The 27,684-nt window shown below is 39.4% G+C and overlaps 1 protein-coding gene across 1 annotated transcript; it reads left to right on the top strand.

The window, feature by feature from the left end:
- Positions 1-26,650, top strand: ZNF713 (zinc finger protein 713). The gene is made up of 6 exons (XM_065893074.1): positions 1-178; positions 9,730-10,157; positions 10,755-10,840; positions 20,872-20,998; positions 21,326-21,418; positions 25,174-26,650. Exons 3-6 carry the CDS (start codon positions 10,757-10,759, stop codon positions 26,214-26,216), a joined length of 1,347 nt encoding a protein of 448 aa, XP_065749146.1. The 5' UTR covers positions 1-178; positions 9,730-10,157; positions 10,755-10,756; the 3' UTR covers positions 26,217-26,650.
- Positions 26,651-27,684: the final 1,034 nt, after the last annotated feature.

The raw sequence follows: 27,684 nt of genomic DNA, 5'->3' as shown, positions 1-27,684 counted from the left end.
AGAGCCCGGCTGCGCCGGCGGCTGGTCCAACCCCAGGGGCCCCGTCACTGGGCGTCATTGGCTCAGGCATCAGGGCCCTCATCACCCTCTCCCGCTTGGGTCCGGACGGGCAGCGGCAGCGGCGGTGTCGTCGTCAGGGGGCGGAGCCGGCCTGGGCGCCCTTTGTCTGTGGAGGCGGGTGAGTGCGGCCCCCGCGGGCGGCAGGCAAGGGGGCAGGGCGGGCGGCAGCCCCGGGGTCCCGGGTCGCGGACGCCGCCCCTCCGGTCGACTCCCCCCAGCGGCGCCCTAAGACTTCTTGGATACCCTGTGCCCCTTTGATAGGAAGGCCTCCGCATTCCAATATTACAAACCTATTTTCCTCTAATATCTTATGCAATTTATTTTGGTATAGGCGTGGGTGGGTATCATTTTTGGAAAGTTTTCCCCATCTCAAGAGTATTAAAACATGCACCTTTATTTTCTTGTAATACTTTTAAAGGATTTTTTACATAGCTTTTCTTTTTTACATTTTAACCTACTGGGTATTAATTTTGTGATAACTTGTTAGATAGGAATATGCCTTTTTCCCCGGTGGTCTTGCCATCATCTGTTTTCCCACTGAATTGAAATGACGCTTTTATTCTATTCTGCAGGCGTGTGTATACTCGGATCTGTTTCTAGACTGTTTCACGGCCCTCACAGTTTCTGCACTGATACCATTTTGTTTTAATATGTGGCAGAGCAGATTCCCCTAATTGTGTCTTTTAACATAATGAGCTTTCTGTGTCTTTTAGTTATTTTGATTTGTGGGAAATGTAAAAGGTACAAAAGTTACCATTTTCTAAGAGACAGAGTTGACCATGGCACTTAGTAGGTGCTCTTCTTAAATGGAGAATTTGTTGAAAGTCACTCTATTGCTGAAAACTTTTATATGCTTCCCTGCTGCCATCAGGATAATGTTTTAGTTTCTTAGCAGTGCCCTCAAAGCCCTTTATGACCTTAATATTGCATACTGCTTGGCCTTCCACCCTTGCACTTTATGCTGTAGCCCTACCAAACCACCCAAACAGGAAACAAAACCCTCTGGGGAAAATTCATTAATTTAATGATATCAAAATTTAAAGTTTTTGTATTTGAAAAGAACAAAGGGCTAAAAATTAGAGATTTGAAGAAAATATTTGCAACATGTGTTAGAGAAAGTGTCTATAATATGTAAAGAGACTTGTTGAACAAAGAAAAGAGAAAAAAGAAAAGTGGGCAAAGGATATGCACAGGCAATTTATAGAAGATACAGGAAACCAATGAAAAAAGTGCTTAACTTCATAAGTAACCATAGAATGCAAATGAAGACAGATATTTTTCACCCACTGGACTGGCAAAATATAAAAATATTGGTGATACAAAGTGTTGAGGAAAGTGCAGGGGGGAAGGGCACCAGTTGTACAGTTGAGGAAGTATTTTGGATGGCAATTTGACTGCATTTACAAAAATGTTAAATGAGCTCACTCTGTGGTTCAGAAATTCTATTCTAAGATCTGTCCTGCAGAAATACTTGCACAGGTGCACAGGGAAGTATGTACAAAGATGTTTATTACAATATTGTTTGTAATTTGAGAAATAGGTACAGCTTAAATGTTCACTCTGGATATGGTTAAACATATTGTGATAGACCCATACAGTGGAATATTGTGCTGCTATAAAATAGAATAAGATAGTTTATTATGTAGTTTATTGTGAAGTTAACACACAAAGAAAGATCTCTAAGACATTAGTGAATAAAGGATGTTGCAGAACAATGAATATAGTATGGTGTGCATTATGTTAAGTATGTATGTGGTTATATTATGTATGTTCATAAATACACAGAAAAGGATGCAAACCAAGTGACTGACAATGAGTTACCTCCAGGGAGGGAAGTAGAGTAGAAGAGAAGTTGAAAGGCACACATATTTTACTCTGTGTACACCCATGTTTTGCATACTCATGTTTTTATGTAGAATGTGTAAAAAAAAAAAAACCTTGTTAAAGTGTATAATCTGTGTAAGGAAAACAAAACAAAACAAAAACCCTCACACGCACTTAGAACCTATACAGAGAGAAAAAAAACCCAGGTTTTATAAGGTAAAATTTTAAAATATTAGCTTTTTCAGAAAGCAGCAAAAATTAGAGACAAATGATAAAGTGAAGACTATATTTGTTATCTATGTTATGACAGGGGAGTTGCTGGTTACTGTCTGTGTTCAGAGGTCCCCAAACCATACTCAGGTTCAGTGATGTTCTAGAAGTACTTACGGAGCTCAGCAAAACTGTTATACTCCCAGTAAGATGAGTATTACAGTGAAAGAATGCAGATTAAAATCAGCAATGAAAAAAAAGCATGTAAGGCAGGGTCCAGGAGAGACCAGGTGCAAGCTTCCAGTTGTCCTCTCTCAATGGACTTGTGCAAGTAGTCCTTAATTCTCTGAGCAATGATGTGTGGCCATATGTATGCAGTACTGCCAACCAGGAAAGCTCATTCAAACCTTGGTGTCCAGAGTATTTATTGGAAGTTGATCATATAAGCATGGCTGCCCATCCATTTTGCTGACCTCCAGTCTCCAGCTCCTCCAGTGGGCAAGCTGATACCACATGGCCCAAGGTTCCCACCATAAATCCCATTGTTAGCATAAACTTTTTGACCAGTCCCAAGGCCTCAGGAAAACAGAGACACACTTAACAGACGGGATGTTTCAGGGGCCCTTTCCTTGGAATATGCAGAGTTTGGACGATTCAGACCTCATTTAGTCCTTTATTGCAGACTATGTGATAAAGGACTCTTACAAATCAATAAGAAAAAGACAATATGGTAGAAAAGTGGACAATTGACACAAAAGGGTAATTTATAAAAGAAAAAATATAAAAGTTAAAAATCCTACCCTATGGGCTTCCCTGGTGGCGCAGTGGTTGAGAGTCCGCCTGCCGATGCGGAGGACACGAGTTCATGCCCCGGCCCGGGAAGATCCCACGTGCCGCAGAGCGGCTAGGCCTGTGAGCCATGGCCGCTGAGCCTGCGCGTCCGGAGCCTGTGCTCCGCAACAGAAGACGCCACAACAGTGAGAGGCCTGCGTACCGCAAAAAAAAAAAAAAAAAAAAAAAACCTACCTTACATGTTATCTAAGAATTGCATATTAAAGCAGCAGTTAAATACTATTTGTGTATTAGATTTAAAAAGAATAATACCTAACATTGGCTAATGGTCACTATCATATATTGCTGAATATGTAAAATGATACACCTTTCTGAACACCTTTTGCCTTCCTTTTTACCCAGCAGTTCCTCTGCTAGGAATTTATCCTAAGGAAATAGTCAGGCAAAATTATGCCAAAACTGTATAATGTTTGCTGTTGTCTGTAACAGCAGAGAAAGAAAGAGAGAGGCCTAAATGTCTACTAATAATAAACTTGTTAAATAAACTTTAGGTATCGCATGCAGTGGAATATACTATGAGCCTATTTTTTAATGAATATTTAGATTTTTGTTTTCTACCATGAAGTGATGTATACAATATTATCAATTAAAATCCAGGTTTCAAAAAAGAAATAACATGCCATATTATAATGTGCATGAGTGTGTGTGTGTGTTTGTGAGGGAAAAGCCTGAGAGGCTATATCCCAAAAAAGTAATTGGTTATCTCTAGGTGATGACATTACAGGTGATTTTTTTTCTGCTTTTCTGTATTTACTAAAATTTTCATTTTAATATTTGTCAGAAAATAAAGTGAAGGCGTTTCCACAGTAGAGAAGGGGTGTGGAGAAAGATCTCTCTGGCTGCAGTGTGAAGAAAATGTTGGACTAAAGTCAAGGACCAGTTTGATGGGTGTGGCAGTAATCAAAGTGAGAGATGATACCTGAATAAAGGTAGTGGAAGTGAAGATGGAACACTCACTACGTGTTTAAGGAGGGAAATTTACCAGGATTTGACGTTTGATTGGGGAATGAGACTAAGGGAAAGAAAGAGAGGTCAGGAATGGCACTCAGGTTTCAGGTTTGGTAGCACTATTCCTTGAGACAGGGGATATGATAGAGTAAGAGCAATATGTAAAATATATAAATACCGCTAACTAAGTGCTAATATGATCTAAATATTTACAAATATTTAATCCCTTAAGCCTCACAACAAACCCACGAGGTAGGTGGGGATGTCCAATAAGAGTGTATGTGGTTATATAGCTCAAAAAAGATGATCAATGAAACCGTAGCAATGGGTGAAGCCACCTGAGAGTAAATAGACTACATTCAGCCCTTTGTATTTTCGGCTTCCACATTTATATATTCAACCAACTGCAGATGGAAAATATTTGGGGAAAAAATTCCAGAAAGTTCCAAATAGCAAAACTTGAATTTGCCATGTGCAGGCAACTGTTTATGTAGCATTTATACTGCGTTAGGTATTATAAGTAATGTCATCTAGAGATGATTTAAAGTATACAGGAGGATATGTATAGTTTATATATAAATACTACACAGCATATTATATAAAGCATTTGAGCATCCTCACATCTTGGTATCTGCAGTGGATTCTGGAACCAGTCCCCCAGGGATACCAGGGGACGGCTGTAAAAATAGAAGAGAATGAATACAAACACTAACAAATAAACGTAACTGTAGTACAAATGAATGACATAATCTCACTGAAGGAAGTGGCAAAGAAAAGAACTGACCTAAGTAACTTTAGGAACCACTATCTTGACTGGATACTCTAAGGTTAAAGACAAAGAGAACTCTACATAAATGCTGTAATCAAGCTAGTAAATGTGTTTCTCACAAGGGTATGAGTTAGTAATTCTGAAACTACTTTGTGTGTATACCAGAATTGAACAAATAAGTAAATATATTGTAGATAATGAGAGCCAACAACTTTTCACTGTTGAAGAAAGAAGTTACCAATGAGAAAAGGAAGAAGACCAAAATGAGCCCTGTGGTATCGGATTGGAACCAGAGGTGTCAGTGTGAACTCATGGTATTTAATATATAGACAAACACAATAGAAGTATGTATATGTGTGGTTGATATGCATACATATATACTTCGTAGCTCAGTCTCCTGGAGGGCCTAGAAGCAATGATACACCAGTAGCAAGCAGCACACCTGGTACCCAGATTTTTGTGTCTAAACACTTTTCCAATAAATGGAACCAGGGCTCTTTGGAGAACTGGCTGATTCCAGGGATGGTCAGGGAAAATACAAGAGCCTAGAACATCTTATGGTGACAGGAAGTGTTCAAAATAGCTGAGCTGGTTAGAGTAACACAGGAGCCTCCTAATGGCCAAAGCTGGAACAGTTTGTATAATAAAATAATAATGTTTTGTATTTTAACTCATAAAATAAAACAAATATCCATAAATCCATACAGATATAAATAAATTAGAGCCAAGGAACAGCTTTTCCTTATGGAGAAATTCCAATTAATAATTAGTAGGAAAGAGGGAAATAGAGAAATCACCATTAAGCAAACACCATATTAATAATTGTTGCAGTGGAGAAACCTGGTAAACACCACCTTAACCAGGTGATAATGGTCAACGTTACCATTCATAAGACATATCTACATCATAAGCCCATTCATATTATGCACTAAGAAAGACACATCACTTCTGTGTCATTCTTGCTAAAAATCTTAACTTCATTCCAACCCTGAGAAAACATCAGACAAACCCAAATTGAGGGACATTCTACAAAATAATTCATTAGTACTCTTCAAAAGTATCAAGCTCATGAAAGAAAACCTGGGGAGCTGTTACAGATTGGAGGAGACTCAGGAAAAATAAAAACTAAATGCGATGTGGGATCCTGGATCAGAGAATATTAGTGGAAAAACTGGTGAAATTTGAATTAATAATATTGTTAAATTCCTGGTATTGATCATTGTACCATGGTTACGTAAAATATTAATATTAGGACAAGTAGGGTAAATGGTATTTAAGAACTGAGTACTACTTTTGCAGCTTTACTGTAAGTCTAAAATTGGTTCAAAATAGAAAGTTAAAAAATAGGGCTTTCCTGATGGCGCAGTGGTTGAGAGTCCGCCTGCCAATGCAGGGGACACGGGTCCGTGCCCCAGTCCGGGAAGATCCCACGTGCCGCGGTGTGGCTAGGCCTGTGAGCCATGGCCGCTGAGCCTGCGCGTCCGGAGCCTGTGCTCCGCAACGGGAGAGGCCACAACAGTGGGAGGCCCGCGTACCGCAAAAAAATAAAAATAAAAATAACTTTAAAAAAATAAAAAATAAAAAAATAGAAGAGCAAACACCAGAACCCTTTCATTTATTCATTGAGCAAATATTTGATACATATCTACTATGAATCACATACCGGACCTTGAAATTAGAATAGTTAAGCAAGACAGAACAGATTCATGCCTTCATGGAGGTTAACATCACACAGTAGTGAGGTATAAATAAAGATGGATAACTGTACAATAATTACAACAATAAAAAGTGCTACCTAAAGAAGGAAGGTGTGAACAAGGGGGCCTCACTTCGTCCGTGATGTCAAAATCTTACTTGATTTAAGCTGAGACCTGAAGGAAGCCGTAGGTATTGCTAGAGGAGAAGGTGGGGGTGGATCCCACACATGGCACATTTAAACACCTAAAAGCAGGATGCTGTGTATGAACCCTCAAAAGCAAACAGCAGAGTGGCTTGAGAGGGAACAGGAAGCAGGTCGTAGGTTTCTTTATGGCTTTGTACTCCAGCCTAAGGAAGCTGCTGAAGAATTTCAAGTGAGGGACTGATAGAGTCAGGTTCAAATCTTTTAAAAGTCCCTTCACTTCAAGTGTGGAGAGGGCGAGAGTAGATTTTGGAAAATCCTAAGGAACAACAATATGTGAATGGTAGGCAGAGGAAAAGGGATTAGAACATAGCCCACTGAAGTAAAGCAAGACGCAGCTGTCAGCAGTACCAGATACCATCAGAGCTCAAGAAAGCAAGAAGTAATGAGGTCCATTGCATGAACTACAAAAGAGAGTTTGGTATTCTTGACCAGAGCAATTTCAGGGGAGTGCTGATGGCAGAACAGAAGCAAGATTACAGAGAATTGAAAAATAAATGGGTAATGAGGAAGTAGAGACAAGTATCGACAATCCTTTGAAGAGTTGTAGCCTTGAATAAATAAAGAATGGTAGTTGCAAAGGGGTGTAAAAGCCAGTGAAAAATTTTAATGTTGGGAGAGACATTAAATGATTTTAAATGATGATAGGAAGGAGTCAATAAAAGTGAAAGATAAAGTTGAAGATCTAGGAATGAGAAGATAGGTGCTAGATTCGTGCCTGTAGGGAGGCTGGAGGGAACGGACTGATTCCAGGGAAGAAATAACTTTGTAATGCAAATTATTGGGCCAATAATATCTCCAGAGGTGCTATTTCATGAGATCTAGGATAGGACCAGTGAGTCTGCTTTTCAACAAATACCATGATTCAAGTGATCTTCAGATCATACTTTGATAAACACTGCTCTTTTGTCTATTTTCCCTGCATCTATTAAACCACTACTCCTGCCTTCATTTTCTTCCCCATCTAGCCTAGAACCTAGGTCTCCCGATTCACAGTCTAATGTTGTGTAAGGTAAGAAAGATTTCAAAAGTGGTTCAGACCTGGAAGTGGGTGACTGAAGTAGAATGATGGTGAAAATCATTGGGATTGAGGGTGTGAAGGAAACAAAAGGCTCTGATAGTTGTTCTGAGTTCTTGCTTGCATCAGAATCACTTGTGGAGCATTTAAAAAATATGTGGATGCCAGAATTCTTCTCGACAGATTCTGATTTAGTAGCTCTTGGGTAGAGCCTTGCCATATATATATATATATATATATATATATATATATATATATATACACACACACATATGTATATATACATATATATATGCATCTGTAGTGTCATTTTATATATATGCATATATATATATGCATCTGGCCCTATATATATGCATCTGTAGTGTCATTTTATATATATGCATATATATATATATGCATCTGGCCCTATATATATGCATCTGTAGCGTCATTTTAAATCTGGGCTGAGTCTAATGCACAGCCCAGATTGAGAACCACGGCATAGATTTTCTATGGGCAGTGAAGTTCACTCAGATTTTTGGAAGAGCTTGGGGTGAAAATGAAAACTGTTAAGCCAGAATCATTCTTCCTCTGAATTGACTATAATTCTAGTATTCTTTAATCAGTCAAGGGAATTTGTTACTTTCCCAGCCATCATGGTTACTTGTTTGAAAAAGACTGGCAATTCTGCAGTCTCTCTCTCTGGAAAGCTCCACCCGTTTGTTGTATGAGAAATTGCACAGTTTGTGGGTCGGGAGTTGTTCTCTTTTTCTGTTCTTTCCAATATAGGAATTAAAAGGGAAATTATTAAAAGAAAGGGATCAGATTTTTTTTTAAGGAAAAGGGAGAAAACAAGTAGCAAAAAGGACTTTAGCATATACTAGAAAGAGCCCAGGGCTGAATCAGAAGACCTAAGTGTTCTAGAACCAGCTCTTTCACTTAGCTCTGTGATTAGAGCTTCATTAAGCCAAGAATTCATTAAACTCAGAATCCTTCATTAAACCAAGGAACTGAGAACTAAATCAGCATTTCCAAAGGTGTATTTTAAGGAACCCTAGTCCCATCAGATGCCATAAAAAGTATTCTCAGGGGACTTCCCTGGTGGCACAGTGGCTGAGACTCTGCGCTCCCAATGCAGGGGGCAGGGGTTCAACCCCTGGTCAGGGAACTAGATCCCATATGCATGCCACAACTTAGAGTTCGCATGCCACAACTAAGGAGCCCACGAACTGCAACTAAGGAGCCCACCTGCCACAACTAAGACAGCGCAACCAAATAAATAAGTAAATAAATATTTTTTTAAAAAAAGTATTCTCAAACTAGCTATATTTGTATACAATGTATAATATATTTGAAATGTTCTTCATTGCCTTGGGTTCACAAATATAAAGGAGAAACCCTGTCCACTAACATGGTTAGTGCTGTTTTCGTTGTTGTGAATAAATGGTTTTCAGGTGATTGGGTTTGAAACCTCAGGACATCCTTGTAGATTCTATCTGACTCTTCAGACCATAGGACCTTTTTAGAGCTTTTGCTTGGAAAAATAAGGACCTAGTTCTTAAAGTGCTTTAAAATTACTCTTGAAAGGTCTGCCTCTTAGTCAACTGGTTGTAAAATGTTAGAATCGTGCCATGTCTTGGCTTGAATGGCTTCCTTATCTAACAGGGCCACTCGATTGGAACTGCAGTTTTCTCTTTTTCTTCTCAGAAATGACTTCATTCTTCATTTCTATCAATAGTTTTTGAGAAAAGTTTTTCAGGTCAACTTTCGTGAGCAGAGAACAAATGTATTCTCTCCTGATTATTAGCAGATCAGTACACTTCACTCTGTTGTTGGTATTGGTGAAACACCTGTTTTTTCTTCTTTCTGAGGAGAAAACTCTATCTGAAAGTCTGCCTCTGGGCAAGGACCACATGTTTTCTGTTCTGAGAAGAAGGTGGGAGAGGACTGAGGCTAAGTTTGTTGTAGTTGATGCATCTGTACATCTCTGCTCTTTGTAATCTGAGAAATTTAAAAAATGCTTTTTGCTTGTTTTAAAGAATTCCACATCCTACGGGGCTCTATCTTCATGAATGAATAGTTTGTATGTCTTTATAGACTCCCTAGGTCCCTAGGTGACTGACACTGCTGGATTTCTTCTGCTGACTCTGGTGCATCTCATTACAGTTGCTCAACCTGAAACTGCTCAACCAGGAGGCAGATTTGAATATCATAGTGAAGTCTGTACATGAAGGATTGATGCCTTTAGGGAGAAAAACGAATGTAATAGCCACTTTCAGGAACCTCTGCATCTCAACTCTGCATGAACAAGGCAAGATTCTGAGAGTGGCTGCTCCTGGGAAGCAGAAGTCATTATCATGGATATCCACTGGCTCCTGACCCTCTCATGAGTTGAGGCACCTTTAATGCCTGGGAGTGGCTGTTTCCTATAAGGCACTGGGACAAATCAGCCTTCAGGGACTGACAAGGATACTGAAGCTGCTAGTACTGGTGTATCTCCTGACTGTCATACTAGAAGAGAACAAGGCTTTGGGGACATTACAACTTAAGAACTGCAAAGAGGTGTAGTCATCCTGGTGGAGGACTGAATCCAGGTACTCAAAAAGGAAAGCGAACATTCTGAAAAATGAAAAGAGTGAAATCTCATTTCTATATTAGAAGGGTCATCCTAAAGAGAGTAGAGGAGATGTCTGGAGTTTGAGGTTAGGGATGAGTTTATCCTCTTAAAGGGAAAGAATAGGCCCTTAACATATGTTCTCTGCATCACCTCATCTCAGTGGTTCTCATTTCCCACTTAGAATCACTTGGAGACTTCAGAATTTAAAATGCTATTGCCCAGGATCACCCTAGACCATTAAATCCAAATCTCTGGGAATAGGGGCTAAGCGCTGGCATCTTTTAAAAATTCCCCAAGTGTGTAGCTAGGGCTGAAAACCAGTGAGCACCTTTGAGCTTCCCATATGTCACAACAAGTGGAGTTATACTACAGAGGAGAGAAAGTCCTGCATTATGTTCCTCAATGTGATAGAGGAACAAGAATGTCACAGTTAAGTCACCCAGCCTTTAGGCTTATGTCTTAGAGGGCTTCTCTCTAAGCCATTTGCCATCCTAATCCAAAACAAAAGGCCCAAGATTTAGGTTCAGCCTTAATGTCATACGTTGACAAGATTCTTCTTCTCTCTTTTTCCCAGTAATGCCTTCTCAGAATGCTGTACTTTCCCAGGAGGGAAACATGGAGAAGGAAATGAATGTTGGATCACAGATACAGCGGTCTCAGGTAAGTTCAGTTTTACTCTCCTCTGAAATGCTATTATAGTTCTCAGAATGCGGGCACTTTTATTTTTCAATTTTCAGAAGTACTAAGCCCCCAAAATCCAGAGCACTTGAGACTTTTGTGACAGATGCTGATCTCTACGGGATGTTTCCCACTCTCCTTGTGTGCCCCTTTATAGCTCTTCTCTCCTTCAGCATTTTTACCAGATCACGGACTCATGTCTGAGCTAGATGTTGTAAAGGTAACACAAGAAGCCATAGACTGTGTTTTAATCACCCTTCCCTAAAATAGCTCACTAGAATTCAAACAACATTTGCCACTCTGTCTGCAAACAATGAATGACGCCCAAGTCACTGTGACTGCTTGAAGGTAACAGGACTGTTAATGTACCTGAGAACATCTGCTGCCACAAGTTAATATTTATCAAGAATCTGTTGTATCTCTTCCAAAACCTGTTTAAACCAGTTGTTACAATTTGATTAAGTATGATGTAAACCTCTATGAGGTATAAGTATGATAAGTTGTTTCTATGAAAACTAGTTGAATGCTTTGGAAAGACTCAGTAAATGCCAGTCACCTTTTAAAATATTGCTGTCAAATTAGGTGTGAGCAAAACTAAAACATTGAAGGAAAATCCTAAAACTCTCAGAGGGTTCTATACCAGTATTATTTCCTAAGAGTCATTTGCTTGTTTTGATTTAATGAAACAGGAAGTGATACATTTTGGATATGGGCACTCAATCATTAAAATCATTCTCATATCAAAAGATAAGGGAATAAATGTACACTTATGTATTTTAAATTTAAATGTTTAAATCTTTGAGATATTGTTTATGGATCCCCACTTTAACTAGCTGGTACATACCAGATACCAGTCTCGACTGCTTCAGAAAGGAGGATTTCTGTTGTTCCATGTTGTTATGAGATAATCATTATCCACAGGTAGCAAACTCATTGGAGGAGATTTTTTAAAGCCTACATCACACAATTAATATTCAGAAAAGTATAACATTAGGTTCTTCTCTGAATGTCAAAGACAACAAATACAGCAGGTGCTCAGAGAGGAGAGAAGTCCAATTAAGACTGGAGTGGCGGGGGCCTCCCTGGTAATCTGAGAGATCCGCCTGCCACTGCAGGGGACATGGGTTCGAGCCCTGGTCCGGGAAGATCCCACATGCCGCAGAGCAGCTAAGCCCATGCGCCACAACTACTGAGCCTGCGCTCTAGAGCCCGCGAGCCACAACTACTGAGCCCACGTGCCACAACTACTGAAGTCCACGCGCCTAGAGCCCATGCTCCGCAACGAGAGAAACCACCACAGTGAGAAGCCCGTGCACCGCAACAAAGAGTAGCCTCTGCTCATTGCAACTAGAGAAAGACTGCATGCAGCAATGAAGACCCAACACAGCCATAAATAAATAAAATAAATTTATTTAAAAATTTTTAAAAATTATAAACAGTGTACCAGAGAAAACTAAATTGGATATAATGAAGCTTGATGACAGCTTCTGAGGTCAATAAAAAAGCAGATTTGGAAAAAAAAAAGTAAATGGAAAAGAGCATTTTAGGCATGTGCTAAACATCATGTACAAAAACTATGGGTATATTTGAGAAATCAAAAGAAGGCCACTGTTGTTGGAGTGGACGGAGAGGGGGACTTGGAATAAGCTTGGAGAAGTATGCAGGGGCTACGTATACAGGGCTTTATGACCATGATAAGAAGTTCGGTTTTTATTCTAAGTGCAGTGGAAAGCCTTCGAGAGAATTTAAGCAAGGTAATAACATAATAAGTAACTGAATTCTACTTTAAACATCACTCTGGTGCATGCTAGATAGTAAGTGCATTTGTGAAAGGCAAGAAAGGAAAGGGGAGAGATCCCTTAGGAAGCTATTGCAGTATTCTAGATGATAGAAAGTAATACCTTAAAATTAGAAGATGGAGAAAAATAGGTGGACTTGAGTGCTTTGCTCTGGGAAAGAGATTTTGTGAGAGGGATAAAGAGAAAGGAAGAAAAAAGATGACTTCAAAAAATGTAGCCCACATAGAGAATGGACTTGAGGACACAGGGAGGGGGAAGGGTAAGCTGGGACGAAGTGAGAGAGTGGCATGGACATATACACACTACCAAATGTAAAATAGATAGCTAGTGGGAAGCAGCCGCATAGCACAGGGAGATCAGCTCGGTGCTTTGTGACCACCTAGAGGGGTGGGATAGCGAGGGTGGGAGGGAGACGCAAGAGGGAGGAGACACAGGGATATATGTATGTGTATAGCTGATTCACTTTGTTATAAAGCAGAAACTAACACACCATTGTAAAGCAATTATACTCCAATAAAGATGTTAAAAAAAAAAAGATGTAGCCCAGGAAATAGCAGGGTAATGGTAGATCAGACCATGTCACTCCTGTGCTCAAAACGCATGGCTCCCATTTCACTCATAGTAAAAGCCAAAGTCCTTATGATGGCCTAAACAGTCCTACAGAATCTGGACCTGTTACCTCTCTGACTTCATCGTTTACTTCTCCTCCTTGCTCATTCCACTCTATCTACCCTGGCCTCATTCATCTTCCTTGATCATGCCACAAACACTCTTGCCTATGTACTGTTAACTTTTCAAGTCTTTTCTCCATTGTCACCTCTTCAATTATATCTTTCCTGACCACCTTTATAAAATTGCAACTGCCTCACCTCAACATTCTCAAACCCTCTTCCTCTACTCTTCTTTTATCTTCTAACACACTATGTAATTTACCTAGTTATCATGTTTATCTTCTACTTCCTCTGCTAGAGTTTCATAAAGGAAGAGAATTTTAGTCTCTTGTTCACTAGTATATCTCAAGCCCTATAGTTGGCATGTAGGAAGCACTGAATAAATATCTGTTGAACAAATAGGAATTTAGCATATAATATAGGTCACATCTCAAACCAGTGGTGAAAAGATGGTTTATTCAATAATTGATGGTATTTCTGTGGAGCCACCTGGAAAAAGGTAAAGTTGAATCCATACCCCATACTTTACATCAGAATAGTCTTCAAATTGATCAAATATTTAAATGTGAAAAATTAAGCCATAGAAGTAACACAAGAATAAAATGGGAGAATTCCTTTATAGTGTTCACTGAGTAAAGACTTTCTAATTACAACTGAGAATCCAGAAGCCATAAAAGAAAAAATTGATGGGTTCAACTCTTTAAAAATACCCAAAAATCTGTATGAGAAAAGAAAACTGTAAGCAAAGTAAAAAGGCATGTCAAATTCGGAAAAATATTTTTGCTACTCAAATTGTAGTGGGGTAATCTTTCTAATAATAATAGTAGTCTTTATAATAATAATAAAACACTCCTCTAAATCAGGTAAGAGATTAGGAGTCCAATTGAAAAACAACATAAAAAGACAATTCACAGGAAAGAAAATTCAAATGCATCTTAAACACAGGAAAAATGTTTATCTGTACTCATAAGAAGAGGAAATTTAAATTAAAACTAGAGAAAGCTTGACATTTTATCACCAAGCTTTGTATTTCCTACGGGGTTGATATTTTCCACAAGCTTGATAACATACTCTCTTGGCAAAGCTTTGGGAAAACAGACACTCTCTTACATTGCTAATGTGAGTGTGTGGCAGATTGCATTTCCAGAAAAATGACCAAATATCTGCCATCCAAAATGACTTTGACATTCATCCCATCAAGAGACATCGATGTCAGTGTTCCCTGCATTGAATCTGTGCAAGCTTGTGACCAGTAGAAGTGAAACTATGTGGCTTTCAAGGCAGGTCATAAGAGGCAGTAAGACTTCCGCTTCATTCGCTCATGATGCTTGGTCTAAATCCAGCCACCTTGCCACACACACACACACACACAAATCCAAACAGCTCATGCAGAAACCTACATGGAGAGGAACCAAGGCCCACAGACCTGGCTGAGCTCTCAGCTGAGAGCCAGTACCAACTTGCCAGCCATGTGAGTGAGCCATCTTGAAAGCAGACTCTCCAAACCACAGTCAGGCCCTCCCAGCTGATGCCATGTAGATCAGAGGCAAGCTGTCCCCACTAAGTTATGCCCAGATTACAGATTTGTGAGCAAAATCAATGATAGTTGCTGTTTTAATCCCCCAACTTTTGAGGTGCTTTATTATGCAGTGATAGATAAATAACTGGTACAGGTTTTGTTACCTGGAAGTGGTGTGCTACCAAAACAAACATAGAACATGTGTCATCGGCTTTGCAGCAGAGCCAGTTGAACAAAGGGCAGAAGATGGAAAGGAAAAGATTATTAGTAGAATCATAACGGCCTCAAGGAGAGTTAGTGGAGGCCTATGGGACCTTTCACAGGGCTTAAAGGATAATAAGGAAAATCTTACTATGAGCTGGAGGAAAGGGGAAGCTTGAAGAAGGAATTTTGGTCAACACTGTCACCTTCAGTAACAAGGAAAATAGGAAATATACTTAATGGACTCAACGATCTACTTAAGGAGATTTTCAGGTAGAAGATTGAAAGTGCCAACTGGCAGCTTCTGGCTGCCTAAAGTGAAATGCTAGAGGAAAAAGAAGATTAAAAAAAAAGAAACATACAGGAACCAGACATGAAAATATGCTCAACATTGCTAATCATCAGTGAAATGCAAATCAAAACCACAGTGGGATACCACCTCACACTTGTCAGAATGGCTGCCATCAAAAAGAACACAAATAACAAATTTTGGCAAGGATGTGGAGAAAAGGGAACCCTCATACAGTGTTGGTGGGAAGGTAAATTGGTGCAGCCACTGTGGAAAACAGTATGGAGGTCTCTCAAAAAAACTAAAAATAGAACTACCACATGACCCGGCAATTCCACTCCTGGGTATATATCAAAAAAAATCTAAAACACTAATTTGAAAAGATACATGCACCCCAATGATCAGAGTGGCATTTACAATTGCCAAGATGTGGAAGCAACCTCAGTGTCCATCAACAGATGAATGGATAAAAATGTGGTATATATATACACAACAAAATACTACTCAGTCATAAAAAGGAATGAAATTTTGCCATTTGCAGCAACATGGATGAACTTGGAGGACATTATGCTAAATGACATAAGTCAGAGAAAGACAAATACTGTATGATATCACTTACACGTGAAATCTAAAAAACACAACAAACTAGTGAATAAAACAAAAAAAGCTGACTTGCAGATATAGAGAACAAACTATTGGGGAGAGGGAAGCGGAGAGGGGCAATACAATTGGTAGGGGATTAAGAGATACAAGCTATTATGTATAAAATAAGCTACAAGGATATACAACACAGGGAATATAGCCAGTATTTTATAATAACTATAAATGGAGTATAACCTTTAAATTTGTGAATCACTATACTCTATACCTGTAACATATAATATTGTACATAAACAATATTTAAATTTTTAAAAAATAAATATAAAGGAGCCAGGAATTACTGAGCTTGAAAAGAAAACTATTTGTCATTCACATCTCTCAACACGTGCCCAGCTCAGCTACATTTTAGAATTGCTATGAATTGCTGTGTACTTGAATGGGAGTGTCTCTAGTGGTTATTTCTGTGCCTTTCCCACTGCTTCGAGTTTGTGAAGGGTAGAGGGTGGGGGCCAGATAACTATTTCTTTAGCTCACAGAAGGAAAAATAGGGAGAAAGCTTTCAAGGAACTGTACCTGAGGAACTGTGTTCAAAGATCCTCATCTGCATGTGGACCTGATATAGGTGACAAGATCCTGGACTTCACACTGACGCTCTAACGGGATGAAACATGGGAGTCTTGAGGAAGATGAGTGTATTTTGCATGTGGGAGGGATGTGAATGTTTACATTCAGAGGGTAGACAGTAGCAGATTGTATTTTCTGAAAATGGCACAATTTCTCCCATTCCATAGGCTCCTCATATACTATGATATAAATACTCTTTCTATCAAGAGATGTGGGAGTGTGTTACTTCCCCTTGGATCTGGGCAGGCCTGTGACTGTGGTGGAACTGAAGCTATGTGACTCTCTTTTTTTTTTTAATTTTTATTGGAGTCTAGTTGATTTACAATGTTGTGTTAGTTTCTGCTGTACAGCAAAGTGAATCAGTTATACATATACATATATCACCTCTTTTTTTAGTGAAGCTATGTGACTCTTGAGGCTGGATGATGAAAGCTGGTTCTCTTGGGAGTTTTGCATTTGGGGTCCAGCTACCATGCCGTGAGGAAGCCCAAGCAGCCTGTGGAGAGGCCCATATGGAGAGAACCTGAGGCCCCTGGTTGAGCTCACAGCTGACAGCCAGCACCAACTTGCCAGCCACATGAATGAGCCTCTTAAAAGTGAATCCTACAGCCCAAAGTTGAGCCGCCCCAGCTGAAACAAAATGGAACAAAGATGAGCTAGTCTCACTGAGTCCTGCGCATGTTACAGATTCTGTGAGCAAAATAAATGATTGTTGTTGTTTTGAGCCACTAAATTTGGGGGTGGATTGTTATACAGCAATAGATAATTACAGAACTGATACAACCCCTGTGGAGGTCAGTTTGACAATATATATCAAAATTGAAGATTCATATGCTCTTTTGGATTCTAGAGGTAGACTTACATGCGATTGCAGAATAATATACATAAAAGATAATTCATTACAGGATGATTTGTAGTAGCAAGAGAGTAGAAAGCAGCTAAAATGTCTGTTAATAGACTAGTTAAATAAACTGTGGAACATTCACACTGTCCCATCCAGCTATAAAAAAGAATGAGGAAGATATCTATGAATTGATGTGGAGGGATTTCCAGGATAAGCTGTTCAGTGAAAAAATATCAAAGTGCAAAAGAGTATTTGTAAAATGCTACTTTTGTGTAAAAAAGAAGAGGAAATAAAAATATGCATATAGGGCTTCCCTGGTGGCACAGTGGTTGAGAGTCTGCCTGCCGATGCAGGGGACACGGGTTCGTGCCCCGGTCCGGGAAGATCCCACATGCCGCGGAGCGGCTGGGCCCGTGAGCCATGGCCGCTGAGCCTGCGCGTCTGGAGCCTGTGCTGAGCAACGGGAGAGGCCACAACAGTGAGAGGCCCGCGTACCGCAAAAAAAAAAAAAAAATGCATATAGGGACTTCCCTGGTTGCGCAGTGGATAAACTCCGCACTCCCAATGCAGGGGGCCCAGGTTTGATCCCTGGTCAGGCAACTCGATCCCACATGTATGCTGCAACTAAGAGTTCATGTGCCACAACTAAGGAGCCCGTGAGCCACAACTAAGGAGCCCACCTGCTGCAACTAAGACCCGGCGAAAACAAATAAATATTTTTAAAATATGCATATAGATCTATTTGCTTGTTTGAGCAAAAAGAGACATTGGAAGGGTAAACTTGAGTCTAATGAGTTTGGTTACTTGTAGGGCTTATATGGGACTGGGGTGAAAAAGAGGGAATGGAGTGCAGTGGTATGGGAGGAGGGCTTAAAATTGAATACAAACAGAAACAATTGAACCAAACTTACTTCAAGTTACTGATATATCCACACTGGAAAGGAGTTAACTTTTGAACCTAAATAGTTATTTATACTCTATGTCCTCAGGCTAAAAGCAAAACAGTTCTAAACAGTGAACTCTCATTTGTAGGCTTGTTTTTACACTGAGGCATGTGTTAGCAATACTGAAACCACTTTCTTTACATTCTAGGATTGAGCAAATAAGCAAATTCACTGTGCATAATAGGAGCCAGGTTTCTCATGGTCAGAGAAGGGAATTACAGATATGAAAAGAGAGGAGGATGGAATGAACCTTGCCATGTTGGATTAGAATTAGAGGTGTCAGTGTGGACTCGTGGGTTTTAATACATATAACTAAATACAGAATTGGGTATGGAGTTGTGTGTGTATACATACATCATTATGTATATTCCTCTCTTTCCCAGGTGTGACCCCTGAGAGGGCCTAGAAGCAGTAATACTCCAGTAGCATTGGACACATCTAGTGCCCAGATATTGGTGTCCAAGTGCCATTCTCCATTAAAAGGAACCAGACATAGCCACTCAGTATTTGATCAACAGAGCAGAACATGACAGACTGTGACCCTGTAGATCTTCTAATGGGAAGCAGAGCTGCTCAGTATTTGACCATTAGAAGGAATCAGGGATCCTTTGAGAAATGGCTGATTCCAGGTTTGGAGCAGGAAAAGCACAACATGAGCCTTGAAAGAACATCTTTCTATCCCAAAAAGTAAAGTACTCAAAGAATGATAGGTACATTTCAAAAGAACAAAGAAGCCAGTTTGAAGGGGCTGCTTCTGGTTAAATCTAGGACCATCTGAGCATTTTAAAAATAGTGATAGTAAATTATTATAACTTATAGAATAAAATAAGTAAGTAAATCCACCTCATATAAATTAATGAATAAATAGGAAGGGAAACTTCTTCAGCACAGTAGAAAGCCAACTAATAATGTACAAAGAGTGTTGGCATTAGAAAAGCACCATGAAAATTACAGTTGGTTCAGGCAAGAATTATCAGTGAAAACCAAAATGAGTGGGTGAAAGTTTGAGGAGGAACAAAGTATCTCCCCCACAAGAAACTTAGTAATTACAGGATTCAGTAGTAATCTTCCAAGGGAAATTACTGGTAGGTAACTACCTTAACCAAATTATCAAAGTTAACATTGCCAGTACTGGAACTAGTCAACAATGCGTACAATTCACTGAGAAGAACCCAGCATCGCTCCTGAACTATTCCTGCCATAAATGCATAGTGTGAATCTACTCATGATGAGACATTAGACAAGCCCAAATTGAGGTTTATTCTACAAAATAACTAGCCTGTGTTTTCAAAATGTCAGTGTTAGGAAATACAAAGAAGGGCTGGGGAACTGTTGCAGATTCAAGGAGACAAAAGATACAAGACAATCAAAAATCTTGATTTTTGTTATAAAGGACATTATTAGGACATTTAGTAAAATCTGAATAAGTATATAGCTTAGACAATAGCACGGTATCGATGTTAATTTACTGATTTTGATCATCCTGTTGTTACGTAAGAGAATTCCTTGTATTTAGGAAATAAATACATTTTTTAGGGGTAAAGGGGCATCACCTCTGCAACTTACTCTTTTTTTTTAATAGATTTATTTATTTTTATTTATTTATTTTTGGCCGCGTTGGGTCTTCGTTTCTGCTCGCAGGCTTTCTCTAGTTGCCGCGAGCGGGGGCTACTCTTCGTTGCGGTGCGCCGGCTTCTCATTGGGTGGCTTCTCTTGTTGTGGAGCACGGGCTCTAGGAGCACGGGCTTTAGTAGTTGTGGCACGCAGGCTCAGTAGTTGTGGCTCACGGGCTCTAGAGCGCAGGCTCAGTTAGTTGTGGCACACGGGCTTAGTTGCTCCACAGCATGTGGGATCTTCCCAGACTAGGGCTCAAACCCGTGTCCCCTGCATTGGCAGGCGGATTCTTAACCACTGTGCCACCAGGGAAGTCCCTCTGCAACTTACTCTTAAACAGTCCAGGAAAATTATAGAAAGAAAAAGGGAGAGGATGGGCTTTTTCTTTTACTGATCCCAACATGCATCACGTGCCTTCTACTCTCAACCTATTTGCCCTTGTTGCCTTTTTTTTTTCTTTTAAAACACACTGGAATATTCTCTCTCCTCTTCTGTCTAAAGCTTAAAAATCTGTTAAGGTTGTACACACGATCCACCAACTTGATACCTACTTTCACTATTTCAACATATCCTGAATTCTTTCAATTCTGAAATCTTAATAGCATGAATTTTCCATGTAGCTTTTTAATTGTTTAGATGATATGAGAGAGTTTCCTCTGCAGCAGGTTGTAAAAAGCCTAAAAGCAAGCATTATTTCATGCATGTTTTTAAACCTGTCTTGAAAGATGATAGAAGATAGAATTGTTGCTTCCAAAATTTTGACCTGGATTACTCAGAGCCCTGAAGACTTTCAGCACAACTCTTTAGACATCCTAACCTTTGTCTACTGCAGCACCTTTGCCTCTTCCCCTAAGGGCCCCCGTAAAAAAAAGTTTTCTCTCTGAGCAAGGATGTACTTGGTGTTTCAGGAATCACTGACATTCCAGGACGTGGCTGTGGAATTCACCAGAGAGGAGTGGGACCAGCTATACCCTGCTCAGAAGAACCTCTACAGAGACGTGATGCTGGAAAACTACAGGAACCTGGTTGCACTGGGTAAGGATGGTATCCCTGTAAGACTGGAACTCATTCTACATGGGTTTCTTTCCTTTAGTAGTGAAAACCTTCGAAGCTTTTGTGTGTATAGTTCAGGCCAGGATGGAAGAATGCTAATCAGTTTTGGAGACAGAGACCTCTGTTTTTTGCTTTCTTCTCAGGTAAAAGGTCCTGATTTTGAGATGGGTAGCTTTAGTTTGCTGCCTCTGAAGCCTCCCCTTTCCAAATCCGGAGGCCCTAAAGATTAAACAGGTTGGAAATGAGTTCTGAGAGAGATTTTTGTTCCCAGTATAAAATTCTAAGATACGCATTTTTTCCCATGAATAGGGCATCAACTTTATAAGCCAGAGGTGATCACTCAGTTGGAGCGGGAGGAGCAGTGGATGATGGAGAGAGACAGCCCACCAGACAGCCATCCAGGTGAGAAGCAAGCATTTGGGTGTTTGCACCTCAGTGAAGGAAAATAGTCGCTTTTGAAATACTTAACTGAGTGTGTTACAAACATCTGCCTCTGGGATTTAAAGAGGCATGCTTCTTAAAAATTCAGTTCATATTTGACATTTTTCCAAAGTGGAAATGACTCTCTTACTTTTTTTCTGATTAAACAGATAATATATACTTATTATTTAAAAAACTTACACAACACAAATTTATTTTGAAGGTGTTAGTTTGGATGTCCATAAATACCTTGATGTTGCAAATCTCCATGACGCATTTTCTTTCTCTCTTTATTCATACATCCTCTCGGTATTCTTTAAATCTTTTTCTTCTCCATATCAAAAATCCTCTGCCATTTTTATCCATTTTTCATTCTTTTTTTTTTCTTTTTATTATCAAACACGTTAAACTTGTCTAAAACCCATAGCCTCAGTTCTAATTCTCTAGCTCACTTTTGTGATGTGACAAAGGTGTACTACCGGTGTTACTAAAATTGTTTTCTTGGAGATTACCACTGACTTCCTTCCAGTCAAATCCAGTGACTAGAAAACCACAGTTATTGTCTCCTATGATTGTGTTGCATTTAACTGTGCTGACTTGACTTTCCTGAAAGTACACTCTGGCTTGTGATACACACCATTCTTGCTTCTTCTGGCCTCTCCCCTGTCTCTCTACCTGCTCCTTTAAATACCCTCTCTCCCTCCTTATTCTTCTAAAGGCATATATTCTTATGGACTTGGTGTTCACTCTGTAGTATCGTGCTTTTAAGTGGCCTTTCTATGTTCATTTTCCCATTTCTACATTTCTAGCCTCAGTATTTCACCCACATTCTCTTCCCAGATTTTAGATTATATTTGTGTTTATGAATGTCATGCTATCATCTTTTTTTTTTTGGCTTCATTGGATCTTCGTTGCTGTGCACGGGCTTTCTCTAGTTGCAGTGAGCGGGGGCTACTCTTTGTTGCGGTGCGCGGGCTTCTCATTGCGGTGGCTTCTCTTGTTGTGGAGCACGGGCTCTAGGCACGTGGGCTTCAGTAGTTGAGGTACATGGGCTCAGTAGTTGTGGCTCGCAGGCTCTAGAGCACAGGCTTCTGTAGTTGTGGTGCATGGGTTTAGTTGCTCCGTGGCATGTGGGATCTTCCCAGACCAGGGCTCGAACCTGTGTCCCCTGCATTGGCAGGCAGATTCTTAACCACTGCGCCACCAGGGAAGCCCCTGTATAATGCTTGATGAGGGTGTTCATCCTTAGCAGTGCCCACCCTCCTCTTAAGGGCAGTTGCAGTCATGTCTACTAACATAGGGGCTCGGGTTAGGTGAGGAGCTGGAGCAAAGAGACTAGAGTTTGTTTTTCAAAACTGCTTTAAAGCCCAAGATAATCATTGTCTCCATCTGGAGTCTAGACCCTGTCCCCTGGCGTCTTGCTGGGTGGCAACCCTTTGGTTGAAGATCTGATGTGCCTTGAGGGTGTCTACCATGGGGGAGCAGTGCCTGTACATTTCATGCACTATCACTCCTCCTGGTATGTTGATCAGGCTGCCCTGTTTCCAGGGATAAATGAAAGTTCTGGAAGATAGGCCTTAGGCAGTGAATGCCCTGAAATCTACTCCTAGGCTGTAGGAGCGTAGAGCACCACACTTACCTGTGGTTCCAGGAGCCAGGTCAGCAGCCTGTGGATTTTGATGCTAAGAGAATAGAAAAGACAGTGTTCTGAGCTCCAGCCAATTATTCCAACCGTTTTAGAGCCAAAGTCCCTGAGCAGACAAAAGCATTTTATCTGAAAATAAAGTGGTCCAGTTGATAATTCAGTTGAAATGATAAACTGGTTTAAAATAAATCTTTTAAATCACATTTTTTCCACATATAATTTAATTCTTGACCAGAGTAAGTTTAATTTTCTGACTTGGACTTTTTTTTCTTTTTAAAATTTCTATTGCATGTTCAGCCAACTAACTCTTCATGTTGTGCTATTTGTGATAAGAATAAGCCCGAAGTAACCTAACTTTGGCACATCCATAAAATTGGATATTTTACAGTCCTTTAAAAATTATGTAGAAATGTATTTGATGACATGGAAGTGTGTTCATGATATGCAATAATGTAAGAAAGCAAAATAAAAAACAGTATTATGGTATAATTCTATTTTATTTTCCCAGGACAGTTGCTGGCATAATTATTTATTAATGTTGCCTCTTTTGCTGTCAGGTGTCCTTGACCATAAGTATATGTGCCAGCTTCAAGGGGACCACTCGTACAGCTTTGTATATACCTCCCCTGCGGGTAGAAGACCAGGACTAGTGCATGATTCACGTCTGAGAAAGCTAAAGCAGTACAAGGCCTGAGAACAGCTGACTCTGACTAAGGAAATGGCTTTGATGGGTAAGCCAGGAGAAGCTGCTGAGTTAGGATCAGTCTGCACTACCCAAGTTTTATTGGGACAAGGTATTATGAGTGTTTTTCATGAGTCAGCCAACATGATCTCGTCCAATAGGGTTCATTCATGCCCTAAGGCTGGTCCCAAGGGATTACCCAAAATAGAAATATATCTATCCTAGATCATGGAAATGACTGGAGAGAGAGGGGTCTATCTAGAACCTTCCAAGAGTCATAAAAGTTCCCAAAAGTGAGTCTGTTTTAAACATCCACCAAGCTGAGAATGTGAAGCTACTGTACAAAAACTGGCCTATCTCTTGATCTCTCTTCCCTCCACACAGCTGCTACCCTCCAACTCTTGTTAGAAGGGAATTAAACAAGAGTTAGTGAGTGAAGGAAGAGGTGTATAGGGAAATAGTTAAGAAGCAGGGAAAAGACTAGCAAGGAAGGAGTAGAGTGGGGGAGAGGCAGGGAGAGAGAAGGAGGAATATTGACTCTGTAACAGCCCAAGGAAGGGGAGAGGGCTTAATTTTGAAGTTTTGAATACTATACATGACTGAACACTTTAATTACTGAATAGAGACTGTGTTTGCAACTTAATGTAAGAGTAGGAGTATCGGTTACCTAATAATTAAAGGAAGAGCATGGGTCCTGTCCAAATCTTCATACAGAAGCAGAGGAAAAATACCCCCACTAAATAAAGTTTAAAGAAGCAGTGGGAGACTGAAATGAAATTTTGTTTTTACCACAATCCATGTGTCATGCTTGTTCAAAATATGGTTACATTTATATTTATGTGAATATAGGAGAAATCTGGCAAGAGAGGCTCCAAACTTAACAATGATTACATTTGGGGGGTGGAATTCTTACTTTGTACATTGGATATGTTACTATAAGCAAGTATTAGTTTTATCATTTTAAACAAAAGATTAAAAATCAGAAGACATACTTTTAAAATAAACCAGTAGTTGATATTATAATAGAATAATCCACAGGTGAGATTTAGAAGGTCTTGGACTTGGACCTGTCTTCTGTAAGTAGTCTTTTCTCTGTCTCCCACCTCTGAACACAAACCTTACCCTGATATTTCTTATTCTCCTTTCCATTTCCTTTCGACTATGTATGCTCCTGATTGATCTCTTCTTTTTATGATTACCACACATATTTTAAAATTTCCACCTGCTCACTGCTTCTTGTCATCCTTCTGTAGTCTTTCCCCTGTTACATAGCCATATTTCAAAACTTTTAATGCCACATTTGCCTTGTCTGCATTACTGTCAGTTTCATTTGGTAATTTACTATGCAATAATTTCTTCTACAAAACAGAGAATACTGAAAAGTGTTTTTATGTTCTGAATTTCTTGTAGATGGGGAGAATAGTCCAGAAATAAAAAAATCAAACCAGAATATTTCTGATGAAAATAAAACCTGTGACATGCTAATGGAGAGATTAACAGGAGACAGTTTCTGGTACTCCATCTTAGGTGGACTCTGGGAATTTGATTACCGGTTAGAATCTAACCAAGAAAACCAGCAGAGACATTTAGGACAACTATCTTTCACCCACAAAAAGATCACACAGGAGAGAAGCCTTGAATGTAATAGATTTGGGGAAAACTATAATCTGAACTCAAACCTTGTTATGCATCAGAGAATTCCTTCAATTAAAATACCCGTTAATTCTGACACACAAGGAAATAGCACCAAGCATAATTCAGACTTCACCTACTATCAGGGAAACTATGTAAGAGAGAATCCTTATGAATATAATGAGTGTGGAAAAATCTTCAATCAACATATTCTTCTTACTACTCATATTCATACTGAGGGGAAACCCAGTGAATGTGGGAAGGCCTTCAGCCAAAACTCATCTCTTACTCAACCTCAGATAGTACTCACAGGAGAGAAGCCCTATAAGTGTGATGAATGTGGGAAAAGATTCAGCCAGAGGATACATCTTATTCAACATCATAGAATTCACACAGGAGAAAAACCTTTTATATGCAATGAATGTGGGAAAGCCTTCCGTCAACATTCATCCTTTACTCAACATCTGAGAATTCATACTGGAGAGAAGCCCTATAAATGTAATCAGTGTGGTAAAGCCTTTAGCCGTATCACATCCCTTACGGAACATCATAGACTTCATACTGGAGAGAAACCTTATGAGTGTAGTTTTTGTGGAAAAGCCTTCAGCCAAAGGACACATCTTAATCAGCATGAGAGAACTCATACAGGAGAGAAACCCTATAAATGTAATGAATGTGAAAAAGCCTTCAGCCAGAGTGCACACCTTAATCAACATAGGAAAATCCATACTCGGAAGAAATTATGTGAATATAATAAATGTGAGAAAACCTTAAGCCACAGTCCTTCACTTACTCCTCAGCACATAACTCAGAATTTTTAACTTTGCCCTGGCGGGGGTGTGGGTGGGGTAAGGGACTCATATGAATATATAAATGTTGGAAAATTTTGGTCAGACCTTTTCATCCCATGCAATATCATATTATTCATAGTGGGGAGAAAGGTTATAGATAAACTTTTAATGTGTGGAAGCCAAATAACTTTAGACCTTAAACTAGTAGCATATTATATTCCCAGGAGAGGTTATAAATAGTGAAAGTAATTTATTTTATAAATAAGATTATATGAGGAGTCATGTTCTAAAACTTTTCTTAATGACCAGAAATCCTGTAGGCAATAACCTATGATTATTCCCCTGTGAATTTTATAGCATAAAGTTTTTAAATTATATAAACATTGATTAATCAAGGCAATGATATAGTATAACCAGTCACATAAACTTGAAATAAACAGAAAAGAGCAATATTTCTTAAACTTCAGTCATTTGTACGCATCCTTTACAGATTTTACCATATTCAGTGTTTACTTAATATTTTCCTTTAAAGGGACTCAGAATTTTTAGCCTTGTCCTAGGAAATATTATTTATGGAAATTGTGAGTTCTGTATGCTAATTATATTCTAATTTCCATCAAAATAAATATATAACTTTGAAATTATCCATTGGTGTACCACCTAAGTCTTCTGACCATTTTTTGAGAAGCCATGTGAGAGGATATGGCAGTATTATGTTATTTTTTAGGAATCCTTGCATTATTTTCATCTTCTTTCTTCTCCAAAGAAGAGTCTTGGAGGAGACTGAGGGTCATATTGATGAACTTTGAAAAGTGATTCAGAGAAGTCTACTTTTCTATCCTGCTATTCTAGTTTTAAAGTTCCCTGTAGCAAACATAGATTTTTGAACTAAAATTGTCATTTCTGTTATTATTGCAGATTTGAATAGAGAGGAGGTTTTATTTTATAATGACAGGGGCTTTATAAGAATCCCTACACCTCCCTGCACCACTGTGGAAGACGGAAGTAGGGTACCGTAACAGAGGATGAGTGGTGGTGCCACACTGAGGCTAAGAACCAGGGAAGAGCCTTACTGGCTTATATAAACAACTAAGGAAGTGTTACTAATTGGCTTATTAATTCATTTTATTTATTGAAATATATTTATATACCACCTTTTTCCAAAAAGAATTTAAGGTGTTTTAATTTGATTTTTATGATTACTGCCTTGTTTGACAGAAATCACTTTTTGACATTACAAAGCATCGTAAATATAAACTGTCACAAGCCATGAATAGCTGCAACTAGGAAGCTGCTTCTGTTTCTTGGCTTTCTGTTTTTCTCTCGGTCTTCTCAGGCACAGCTGAAGAAGCCATGAGGCTAAGTAAGAATGCAGTCCCCTTGCTTTCTCACCTTCCTTCTAACATATCTCCCAGCTCAAGACTTGCCTTTTTTTTTTTTTCCTGTGAAGGACTAGATATCATAGGCCTTAAGTGAAAGCTGGAATGATTTAAAATTT

Source organism: Phocoena phocoena, chromosome 15 (genome assembly GCF_963924675.1).
Source record: "Phocoena phocoena chromosome 15, mPhoPho1.1, whole genome shotgun sequence".
In the NCBI taxonomy this organism is placed as follows: domain Eukaryota; kingdom Metazoa; phylum Chordata; class Mammalia; order Artiodactyla; family Phocoenidae; genus Phocoena; species Phocoena phocoena.
The sequence above is the reverse complement of the archived record's forward strand: the minus strand, read 5'-3'. Positions and strand labels throughout refer to the sequence as shown.

Excerpts from the sequence above, each read along its gene's own strand:
- ZNF713 (XM_065893074.1), top strand. The coding sequence starts at position 10,757 with ATGCCTTCTCAGAATGCTGTACTTTCCCAGGAGGGAAACATGGAGAAG. Across the intron at positions 10,841-20,871 it reads CACAGATACAGCGGTCTCAG|GAATCACTGACATTCCAGGA; the intron begins GTAAGTTCAGTT and ends TTGGTGTTTCAG. Across the intron at positions 20,999-21,325 it reads CAGGAACCTGGTTGCACTGG|GGCATCAACTTTATAAGCCA; the intron begins GTAAGGATGGTA and ends TCCCATGAATAG.